The 12,065-nt window shown below is 45.7% G+C and overlaps 1 protein-coding gene across 3 annotated transcripts; it reads left to right on the forward strand.

Moving 5' to 3' along the window:
- Positions 1–1,435: 1,435 nt before the first annotated feature.
- On the forward strand, positions 1,436–7,506 carry NDUFS5 (NADH:ubiquinone oxidoreductase subunit S5). 3 transcript variants are annotated; one of them, XM_060275866.2, is made up of 3 exons: positions 1,436–1,489; positions 5,374–5,591; positions 7,212–7,506. In XM_060275866.2, exons 2-3 carry the CDS (start codon positions 5,376–5,378, stop codon positions 7,314–7,316), a joined length of 321 nt encoding a protein of 106 aa, XP_060131849.1. In that variant the 5' UTR covers positions 1,436–1,489; positions 5,374–5,375; the 3' UTR covers positions 7,317–7,506. The 3 variants fall into 3 exon arrangements, with proteins under 3 accessions (XP_060131849.1, XP_034976667.1, XP_060131850.1); XM_035120776.3 differs by having other exon boundaries at positions 1,436–1,485; XM_060275867.2 differs by having other exon boundaries at positions 1,436–1,478.
- Positions 7,507–12,065: the final 4,559 nt, after the last annotated feature.

Consider the following 12,065-nt stretch of genomic DNA (forward strand, 5'->3'; position numbering starts at 1 on the left):
CTCTTGGCAAACACATTCTTGCCAACTGCTGTGAGGTGCAGCCCATCTCTCGCCAGAAGTCCTACCTCAAGGAAGCGGAGACTGTGATCCAAGAAGCCAAATCCTTCGTGACAACACCACCTGCACAACAAATGCTTGAGTGGTTGACCTCAAGCATTTTCCTCTCTTCTTGGGCCTCGACCTTCAACAGGAAGGAGTGATGAAAAGGCTACCTGTGCCCCAAGTCTCTTACGCTCCCTGCCCAGTGTCTCATAATCCCTTGCTATGTGTTGCAGTATTATTTGTACTCGCATGAATCAGAAAAAGGAGTAGTGGTCAGTGGGCTTTATAAGACTTGGCAGCTTTTCCGTCACATCGTGAATCTTTGCACCCAGAAGACAGAACACCTCCCGTGACATCCTGTTTCCTCCACACACGACTGCCTCTGTTCCCCTAAGTAGGGAGTCACCTATCACCACCACTCATCTCCGTCTCCTCCTCCTCCTCCTCCTCCACTGGGGAGTAGCAGGAATCGGGACAAGGGGGACTTCACTGACCAAAGTGAAATGAGATGGGAAGGGAAATGGGGGAGGGGGAGCATACTTTGGGTACCAATTCTTACAAAGTTATTTGGTAGCTGAAATGGAAACAGTCCAGAGCTAGGAAGAATCTGGTGGAGCTGGTCTTATAACAGAGCTGTGGCAATGTGAGAGTGGAGGTCTGTCCTCCGAGAAGGAGGGCACCTGTCTACCTGAATTACAACCAGAGGGATCCTCTTCTTTTCCTCTTCTGGCATAAGGATTGGGCTGGCTGGAAATCCAAACTGGCCTCAGCCCCACCTTTGACCTGCAGCGTTAACATCGGAGTACAATGCAGATTACGCTGTCTTCAGCCACACCTGCCCATCCTCATAGATCACAGTTGCAATTGGGTGCGACTTGGCAGGACTAGTGTTTAAGTTCTTAAAAAACCAACTTACTGAACAAAATTAAAATAGAAACCTGAATAATAATAAAATAATAATTCATTACGTTTATATCCCACTTTTTTTCCTTTCTAAGGAGATTCCCTTCCTCATTTAATCCGTACAACGACCCTGCGAGGTAGGTTAGGCAGGGAAGCTGTATAGGGATTTGAACCCCTGGCCACCCAGGTCTTAATCCGAAACGCTCACCACTACACCTTACCGTCCAACACGCCTGCTGCCCGTTCACGTTCTGGCTTTCTCAGCCTGTCCCTAGAGGCCGCTCTCGCTTCCCTCTCACCGGCAGAGGGCGGGGAGATTCGTTCTCAAAAAATGGTTTATCCAATGTAAGCCCGGAAGTTAACTCCCGAGACGGCGAGTCACTCTTCATTTTTCTGTTCTCTGTGTCTCACGTACACGTAATCTGAGCGGAATCCTCCGCGAGTCCCGCAGCGGTTTTACGTCCAGCCGCAACTGTCGTGAAAGCGAGGGGCACGCCTGACGGCAGCAGTGTCGCGAACGCTCGCAAGGACAGGTAGGAGGTAGGTAAGGAAGGCTGGGGGGGGGGGGGGGAGAGAGCTGTTACTCAGGTGGAAGGGGCAGGTGAGGGGGTTGTGTGGGAAGGATATCCATTTCACTTCCCCACCCCGTCTGCCTGCGGCGGGGAGGGACAAGCTGTGTAGCAAAGTTCCCTGCAAGATAAAAATGCAGAGCCATTACTTGAAGACGGTTCTGGGGCCTGTTTCCTATGCCTTTGGCGGAAGGGAGGGCCGCCCCCAGAAGAGTTTGCAGCTCCTTGAGGCTCCCCTCAGTGCATGATAGCGCCCTGGCTGGTCGAGGTAGTTTAGAAAGCCCCTTCCGCTCTTCCTCCTCCTGGCAACAAAAACGCCGTAAGAATAGAATAAAAAAATTCCTTCAGTAGCACCTTAAAGACCAACTAAGTTTTTATTTTGGTATGAGCTTTCGTGTGCATGCACACTTCTTCAGATACACTTGAAACAGAAGTCAGACCCTTATATATATACAGAGGGTGGGGTGGGGGTGGGAATGGCTGATGGGAGTCAATGAGGCACCACATTGAGCCGCATGAAATGGAAGTCCATCAACACTCCCATCAGCCCATCACCCATTCCCACCCACCCCCCACCCTCTGTATATACATAAGGGTCTGACTTCTGTTTCAAGTGTATCTGAAGAAGTGTGCATGCACACGAAAGCTCATACCAAAATAAAAACTTAGTGGCTGGGGGAACCCGGCCAGATGGGCGGGGTATAAATAATAAATTATTATTATTATTATTATTATTATTAGTTGGTCTTTAAGGTGCTTCTGAAGGAATTTTTTTATTTGCTTCGACTCAGACCAACATGGCTACCTACCTGTAGCCGTAAGAATAGGTTAGAGCAGTGGTTCCCAAATCTTTTTTGGGATCATCCCCTCACGGTACTCCATAAAAAGCATCATTCAGAACAGCGGTTTGTACGGCCCACTAAGGAAGATAGCGCAATAAAATTCAAAACAGTAACAATTAATTGCATACTTTTTAAAAATTCAATTAAAGCTATTTAATAATAATAATAATAATAATAATAATAAATTTTTATTTATACCCCGCCCTCCCCAGTCAAAAACCGGGCTCAGGGCGGCTGACACCAACAGAACCACAATAAAACATAAAAACAATTAATTAAAATACAGATTAAAATACAGTATTAAAATTTAAAGTGCAGCCTCATTTCAAGTAGGCCATAAGTGGCTGACACCAACAGAACCACAATAAAACATAAAAACAATTAGTTAAAATACAGATTAAAATACAGTATTAAAATTTAAAGTGCAGCCTCATTTCAAGTAGGCCATAAATCCAAGCCATGAGGGAGAAAAACACAGGGGTCAGGCTGAGTCTAACCCAAAGGCCAGGCGGAACAGCTCTGTCTTGCAGGCCCTGCGGAAAGATGACAAATTCCGCAGGGCCCTGGTCTCCTGGGAAAGAGCGTTCCACCAGGTTGGGGCCAGTACTGAAAAGGCCCTGGCTCTAGTAGAGATTAGTTTAATCCGTTCAACAAAATTGATGAACTTGATCCAGTGATACCAACTTTTCAAAGTCAGATAGTCATTTAGACCTCCAGCACCCCCTGCTGCCCACTTTCCACCTCTCCCTAGGTAGCCCACATTGGCAACCACTGGGTTGGTTAGATGCACTAACCATGTGCGGCTAAGCCATCTCCTTTGAGTGCCCTATGGTAGGGCTGGTCCTGCTCCCAGATATGCTAAACTTCTGGGAACTTTGAAGCTGGGTGTGTGGATGTGAAGCGGGATGTAGTCTGGGAATATTTTGAAGTCTGGTGGGGAGGGGAAATTTGGAGGGAAATGAATTGTTTTGATGAAACATCTCATTGGATTTAAGCTTGCTTTAAGTATGTAAATGTTTCAGGTGTATTTGGCAAGCTCACAGAATTTACAGTTTGGTATATAACGGCTTAGGGACCCAGGTGGCGCTGTGGGCTAAACCACTGAGCCTAGGGCTTGCTGATCAGAAGGGCGGCAGTTCGAGTCCCTGTGATGGGGTGAGCTCCTGTTGCTTGGTCCCAGCTCCTGCCAACCAAGCAGTTCAAAAGTACATCAAAATGCAAGTAGATAAATAGGAACCGCTATAGCGGGAAGGTTAACGGCGTTTCCATGTGCTGCTCTGGTTTGCCAGAAGCGGCTTTGTCATGCTGGCCACATGACCTGGAAGCTATACGCTGGCTCCCTCGGCCAATAATGCGAGATGAGCACGCAACCCCAGAGTCAGTCACAACTGGACCTAATGGTCAGGGGTCCCTTTACCCTTTACCTTTATATAACGGCTTAGGACTCATTTACTTAAGGGATCACCTTACCTACGTGCCACTTTGATCTGCAAAACTTTAACTTCCACAAGTGCCACACAGTGTTGGATCCAAGTTTATGAGTAGTTCTTTTAGAGTGGCAACACTCTAGCTTTAGCTGTGGAAATCCCCTCTTATTGACATGAGGCAGCAACATCGCTATATTGTTTTAGGTGCCTCCTGAAAACTTTGTTTCAGTGGGCCCATTCAGGCATATGACTTGGAAACATGTGTTTTAAAATTGGAATATGTACTAAATTTATTTTTAATCATATTTCCTAGTGTTTGTCATCTTGGGCTCGTTTGAGAAGAGAGTGGGAAATAAATGAAATAAATAGTGTATCAGTTTATAGGTAGTTTAGAAATATGATTGCATTGATTTTCTCCAGATGGTAATTGCAGCATATTCAGCATTAGAGAGGCAGCAGTATGGTGCTGTAACCATTAAGTCCTTAAATGTATCTTGGATTTCTACCAGTTATGGAATTATTATTTTGAAACCATCACTATTATTATTTTGGGGGGGGGGTATCTAGACTTGGAAATCTCTCCTTATTGTCAGCATTAACCAGACACAAAAAACCTACAATGAATGTTCACATCACAAGCAATTTTTCTTCTTCAAACTGTTTCCAAATCTCTGAGAATTTTTTTTTAAATGCACACACATGTATGTTTGTGGGACACACTTTTGCCCATTCCTAGCTATGTTAAAATCTTTGATTTCTCCATTGATTTCTATGGCCAGTTCTCGCTTCTGTCCCTAGGGACATTTAAAAATAGTTTCTCAATGTGAACCCGGGAAATGACCTAACTGAACAGTGGAGTAGTTCTGCCTATGTGTCTCTTCCTTTGTACTTCCTCTCTAGCCACTCAGTTCAATTCCCAGACACCCAGTTTTCATTTCTCCAGCCACTTAGTGTTCCTTGCCATTGAGTAACCTAGGGACTGTGAAGGTTTTTTCCCATTAAAGATTGTTTGTATCATTGAAAATCTCATAATTACCCTGTCTGCTGATGTCACCCCTTTTTGGGTGTGAGTGGGGGGGGGCTGTACTGCAGAGCTAGCACACAGCCCTGGGTGGGCTTTCACCCCCATAAAGGTGTGGGCAGGTGCTGTGGCTGTAGCCCTACTTCCTGCTCCTCCTCATTACTTGGTGCAATGGTACAGTGAGTGATTGCCAGCTGACCTCACCTCTGGTAGCTCCTAGACGTTGCCATGTGTGTTATCCATATCCTCCACCTAAGGATGTGTTAGGCGGTGTTTTTTTAAAAAAAGGAGAAAAAAGAGTATATTAAACTGGGAATATTTTATTTATCCACCACTGCCACTTCAAAGATGAAGGCAGGCAGTCATCAGATTAATTTGTTCCTGCTTGAACATGCTCACCTTTAAAGCCTTTCTTCCCAGAACTTCCTGCTTCTCTCTCCCTGGGTCTAATGTTCCCCCTAAGGAGGATTTCTTCCTGAGTCACCTGGCTACTCTTCAGCTACACACCTAGCCATGCACATTTAGAATCATTTCTTTATTGGTGTTTTGTTTTTTTCTCGCCCTCTCAGCCATGCCACTTCTCGATCTCCAGAACCAGCTGGGCATTGATGTTGACAGGTGGATGCTCGTTGGGAGTTCCAAGCAGCCCTACAAGCAGTCCAGTTTGTGCTTTGCCTTTGAGAAAGAGTGGCTGGAGTGTGGTGACGCCATTGGGTCCGTAAGGGCAAAGAAGGAGTGCCAGCAGGAGATGGAGGATCTTGCTGAATGTATAAGCAAGCAAAAAATGGTGAGTGGGAGACCTGAAGCAGGGGCCCAGGGTCAGCAAGTGTGCATCTGTGTGCGAGGATGTATTCGTCTGTTTGCTTTTCTTTTTGCTGGAGTATCTGCAGAAGTTGACTGCCTTTTCCCATGTGCTGCTTGAAAGAAATGGTATGGACAGTTTTGGGGAGAATAGATATGTGGTAAGTTTGCTTTCCCTGGGCAGAAGTTATTAGTAGGCAGCTCATTTCAAAGGCAGAATTCTCTTGTATTCCCCTCCATCCTTGATGCCACACAGAGCTACCATTTGTCTTCCCAACATGAGGGGCAAAGGAAAGAGAAGCAGCTGTGCTTCCTTCTCACTGCAGTGAGAACATTAGAGAGGTAGAGTAATTCACAGCTGCAGTTAGTGTGGGTGTAATAAACTGATTTGTAATTGAGCTCTAAAGCAAGTGGTTGACATAGGATAAGGGAACAGCCTTTACTCTATATGCTGGTAACTGCAAGCAGGCTCTGTGGTTTGTGCGCTAGTGTTGGGGATCCATTGGTTGACCCCCCCCCCCCAGGGGCAGGGCCATAGCTGTCAAGTTTTCCCTTTTCTCACGAGGAAGCCTATTCAGCATAAGGGAATTTCCCTTTTAAAAGGGGAGAACTTGACAGCTATGGGCAGGGCTGATGTGTGATGCTGCCCTGCAGTGTAGTCAGACCAAATGGCTTGGTATTCTGACTCATGAATTTTGCCAGTATATGGGACACCTTTTGAGGTGCTATCAGGGTGGGGGAAGCAGGTAGAATTCCAAAATGTAAACTCTGTTGGGTTGGTGGATGTAAGCTGGGAGAAACGTTAAAATATTTTGCAAGCTGCAGCTTGTTGCCATCTTTCAGTGTAATTGGCCCACCCCTTTGAATGTTTTCATCATGCAATGGGAGTGAGGTATTGCTGCTTCAGAGCCTCTCTCCTCTCCTCATCACCTCCCCCAGCCCCACCTGCTGTTAACAAAACAGCCCATCCCTAACTGGGCTTCTCACATCTCTGTAGCCGAGAGTGCAGAGTGAACATCTTGGTCAGCTGTGCTGGCACCTCAGGAGTCTGGCAGACAAAGATCATTTTGTGGCAAGTAGAGAATAGCAGGCCATCTGGAGGGCAGCCATGTGTGGGAGCCCATCAAAGCCTTTCACTAGTAAGGTACCTCCTGGCTCTTACTCTGACACTTTGACCTAAAGAACATAACTGCAAGACTGAGAGTAGCAGAGTTGTCAGTCTATTTGAACTCAAGATCGGCTCTAAAAAAAGAATCTCATGTATGTCCGTTTCCCCCCTTCTCTCCCCACACTGATCTGACATCTTTACACTTGTATAGAAGAGAAGATTTGGGCAGGTGCAACTTCTCACAAAGGAGTGGCAAAGCCTTCCCCTGTTGCAGTCTCCTCTTTTGCACAATTTTTAAAGGGAAAGGCATTCCATGTTTTCCCTTGCATCTGGTTACCCTCCAGTGAGTTGGAGCACATTAAAGGGAGTGCTAAATCTGAGATCTTCAGCAATGGGAACATGCTCCTTTACAAATCCCTACGTGCTCTGACCTGCTGGAGAGGGCAAGATTTAACTCAGAAGGTGACATGCCAACTCTCTCTTCTGTTCCTTTGGCAGGTGAAGCGAATGTTGGCGATTCATGCACAGAGGGAGAAGCTGATAAAAGAGGGAAAATACACCCCTCCTGACAACCATTCTGGGAAATTTGACCCCACACCTTGAACTTCTGCTGCTTACCCTGGAGAAAACAGAGCAGGAGCCACTTCCCAGTCTCTCTTCCTTTTTTGTTTTCCTTTTAAAAAAAAGAGTTCTTTCACTAATGTATCAACAACGTCTGGCTAGGGTGGAGACCTTTCTAGTGAAGTGGCAGAGTGTTCCTGGCTTGAATAAAACCACCTCTTTGGGTCTTGAACATTAAGCTTGAGGTTCTTTTCTCCCCCCCCCCCATTTTTGTTATTACAGAGCTGCAAGTGGCCATTTGCTTGGAATCTGTGAAAGTGTGGAATGCACAACATGGAAGGCGACCACCTCAGTCAGAACATGGCTGGGGAATCTGTGTCGTTCCTGATGTTGCTAGGATCGCAACTCTCAGCAGCCCACACAACCTAGTGGTCAGGGTTGATGGGAGTTGTAGTCTAGCACCACCAAGAGAGAGGTTCTGCATCCCGATCTAGGTGCTGAAAATGTTAGCTTCCTTTCACCACTTGTTCCTGCTGTCTCAGACAAGCCTGTCTGTTATTACATTTATACCTGTCTTCTCTCAAGGAGCTCAAGGTACACAGTGCCCTCCCCTTTCTATTCTCAGAAACATTGTGTGAAAGAGGTTAGGCTGAGTGAGGGTGACTGGCCCCAAAAGTCACATAATAAGCTTCATGGCTGTGTGAGGTATTTAACCTTGCCCAGTTCTAGTTTGGTGCTCTGGTTCTGTCAGATACTTCCCACCCATGCATCCCAATCTCTGTTTTCTGCTACTTCTTGGGAATAGAACAGTCTTCCAATGAGTGCAGTATAAGAAAACAAATGGATCTGGACTGATAGCCAGTGGGCTTCTACAGTCTGTTGGGCAGTCCTCTTGCACCCTGGATAGGGGTTGTGGCCCATGTCAAGTTATCAGGAGGGTGTGTGAGTCCTTTGGACTCTTCCCCTTTGAGTAGCCCAGTGTTGACTTCTCCTTTCAGCTTGTTCACTTCCATCTGATCAGTCTCTTCCTTGCTCCTTCCTCTTCTGGATTGCAAATTCACATCTTTTCTAGCAGAGGGCCATTGGACAGAGGGTGTTGCCCCCACAGCCTCTACAATGCCTAGCACACACTCATGGCCCTGCATAAATAAATAGCAACCATTTTCCTTCTTACAGACCTCTTAAGTGGGAATCCTCTATTAAGTAATTGAATTCTCAGAGAGTGATGTCCCAGTCTCTAACATAGAGAGTGTGCAATAGTTTTTGTGGCAAAAAGGCTACCAAATTGCCCAGAGTTTTTTGTTTTGTTTTGTTGGCAAACAGTAACTTGGGAAGTTTTGTTACTGGAGGAGACCAAAGGCTTCTGGGATTTCATTCAGGGAAAGAAGAGGCCTCTGTGCATTTGGGTCCCTACCAATCTTCTGCTTTCATGCTTGGTGGAACCCTCTTTTCTCTCCCTCAAATCCATTGTCTCAGTCTCTAGCCAGCCAGCTATATCATTTTAGGAGCTGTCATGTAGTTCTGCAAGTCTGAGGTATGCAGGGACCAGCTGTTTGGTTGCTTGATCTTCTGCAATACCTGTTCTGTATTGAGATTTGCTGGAGCAACTCGTGTTTATTTACAGGTAGAGAGCTCCAGGCTAGGATTCTGTTCCCTTCTGCCATACCTACCAGCCTAGAACTGTCATCTGTCATCTGCTGGGAAGCAAGGAAATGTTGCTTTTAAACCTTACCTGCCACTTCAATCAAGTCACACTGTTCCCTGGTTGCTCCATGTTTACCTTTCTGACAGGCGCTCTCCCTCCCCCCACATTTGCCTGCCTGCCTGCCTGTCTCTGTAGATACATAAATATTAATAATAGGGGCTGTGTCCCTGCTCACACTGCTACCCAACCCCCTGCCATCCCCCCTCGTATTAACCCATAGAACTTCTCACCTCATGCAACTTCTAAGCTTGCTTTTCACTTTCCCCAACTCCATTTCTGAAGCCATTTCTCTCATATTCTGCAGCCCCACTTTGCATCCATTTTCAGCTTCTCCCCCAAGTCCATGCCACCTCCTTTTCTGCCCCATTTTCCCCTCTCTACCCTACTCACTTTTCTCAGCTCTCCCTTGCACACAGATCCCGCCCCCATTTCCATGCATTCCTCCTCTACCATGCAGACCCTTTGCAGACACCCCCTGTAACCTTAAGATGAATAGAACCTTAAAAGCAAGCCTGTCAGTTACTTTATTCAGTTTAAAAGGGTAAGTTCAGCTGATGGAGGTTGCACATATATGGATGTTTGCTTGTTCATAAAATATCTTTTCTAATTTACTATATTTAATATAGAACATCATGTTGAAAATAATACATGGTATCAGGAGTGCAATACATGATTGTGGGAAGGTAATTACCAGCTGGTGAGCTTGATGTCGATACCAGGGAAGATCCTAGAACAGATAATTAAACAGTCAGCCTGTGATCACCTCAAAAAGGATGCTGTTATTACTAAGACCCAGCATGGGTTTCTCAAAAACAAGTCACACCAGGCAAATCTCATTTCTTTTTTTGATAGAGTTACAAGCTTGGTGGGTAATGAGAATGCGGTAGGCAAAATGTTATCTTGATTTCAGTAAGGCTTTTGATGAAGTTACTGTTAGGTGGATTTTTAGCTCGTTGACTGACCGTACCCAAAGAGTGCCACAGAAGACAGAACCGGGATTAAAGATTGCTTTAACAAATTGGAGAACTATGCCAAAGCTAACAAAATGAATTTCAGTAGGAACAAAATGTCAGGTTCTACACTTAGGCAGGAAGAACCAGCTACACAAATATAAGATGAGGGACATCTGACTTGCAAATACCAGTAGTATATGTGAGAAGAATCTAGGCTACAACCTTAACCTGAGTCAACAGTGATGTAACAGCAAATAAAGCTAATGCTATTTTAGGCTGCATCAAAAGTAGTCTAGTGTCTGGAAGTAATAGTACTGAAGGCAGCCCTGTATCAGGAAGTTTTTAATACTTTATATTTTACAGTGTTTTTATATATGCTGTAAGCCACCCAGAGTTGCTGGGGAAACCCAGCCAGATGGGTGGAGTATTATTATTATTAATACCACTCTATTCTGCCTTGATCAGACCACACCTGGAGTACTGTGTCCAGTTCTGAGAATCACAATTTAAGAATGTTGACAAGCTGGAACATGTGCTGAAGAGGGAGACCAATATAATCGGGGGTCTGGAAATCAAGCCTTAGGAGAAACGGTTGAAAGAGCTGGGTATGTTTAGCCTGGAAAAAAGGAGAGACTGGGAGGAGATACGATAGCCATCTTCAAATATCTGAAGGGCTTGCCACATGGAAGTTGGAGCAAGCTTGTTTTCTCCTGCTCTGGAGGGTAGAACTCGAACCAATTGCTTCAAGTTACAAGAAAGTAGAACTTTCTGACAGTAGCAGCAGTTTGACAGTGGACTCCTTCAGAAGGTGGTGGACTCCCCTTCATTGGAGTTTGTTAAGCAGATGGTTGTCTGTCATGGATGCCTTAACTGAAATTCCTGCATTGCAGGGAGTTGGGCTAGATCACCCTTGGGGTCCTTTCCAACTCTACAACTTTATGATTTGAAACTAACACAACAAAGCCTTTCCCAGCTCCATTCTCATGGCACTCAAACCTTGTTTTAAACTGTCACTCTTTCCCTCAATGTTACCCCCTCATCATTCTGCTCTGCAATTTTTTTAAAATCACTTTTTCTCTGTTTCCTTTACTCAACTCTCTGCTGTTATTTAAAACCATCATTTTAAAACTTTCCTTCTCTTGCCCATGCAAATCCAAGACTGTGATGCAGTACTGCAAATCCTCCAATTGTGTGTGTGTGTGTGTGTGTTACCTCCCACATTACAACTGCCATATACTAATATTCAAGCAATATTCAAGGGAGTGGGTGGTGTTGTGGTCTAAACCACTGAGCCTCCTGGGCTTGCTGATCCAAAGGTCAGCAGTTCAAATCCACACGGGGTGAGCTCCTGTTGCTCTGTCCCAGCTTCTGCCAACCTAGCAGTTCGAAAGCACACCAGTACCACTGCGGCGGGAAGGTAAGTGGCATTTCTGTGTGCTCTGGCTCCCGTCTCAGTGTTCTGTTGTGCCTGAAGCGGTTTAGTCATGCTGGCCACATGACCAGAAAGCTGTTTGTGGTCACAGGCTGGCTCCCTCGGCCTGAAAGCGAGATGAGCACCACACCCCATAGTTGCCTTTGACTGGACTTAACCGTCCAGGGGTCCTTTACTAATATCCAATCAGTGGACCCAAACATGTACCCTTATCTAGCCAAAATGGCCCCCATTATCTCTCAAGAAGGAAGTCTCAGCATGTTTGGGGGAAATCCAAAGATTGCAGCAATACAATAAATGTTTAGGGAAGAAAGCCAATGAGGACTGAACAAGCTCAGTGGGTGTACAATGCTGCCTAGCGGGGGTGGTGGAAAACAGTAAAGTATGCTGGCTGGGGCTGATGGGAGTTGTAGTCCACCAACATCTGGAGGGTGCCAGGTTGGTAGAGGCTGAAATAAGTATCCAGGAAGAGGGCATGTTTGGCTAGGACCATGAACAGACTCACTCTTAGGTGCAACATTTTATTACAGCTTCCACTGGGTCAGGATTAATTTTGCATGCAAAATGCCCTGTAGCACAAAGTCCCTCCAGCAAAACTTGGCTGCCTGTGATGATGATATCACTAATGTGGAAAGTTCCCAAAACAAATTGGGAGTATAAACCAGGCTCAGAAATGCCCCCTGCCGCCCAGAGAGTTTGAG

Source organism: Zootoca vivipara, chromosome 6 (assembly GCF_965207765.1).
Source record: "Zootoca vivipara chromosome 6, rZooViv2.hap1.1, whole genome shotgun sequence".
Lineage (NCBI taxonomy): Eukaryota > Metazoa > Chordata > Lepidosauria > Squamata > Lacertidae > Zootoca > Zootoca vivipara.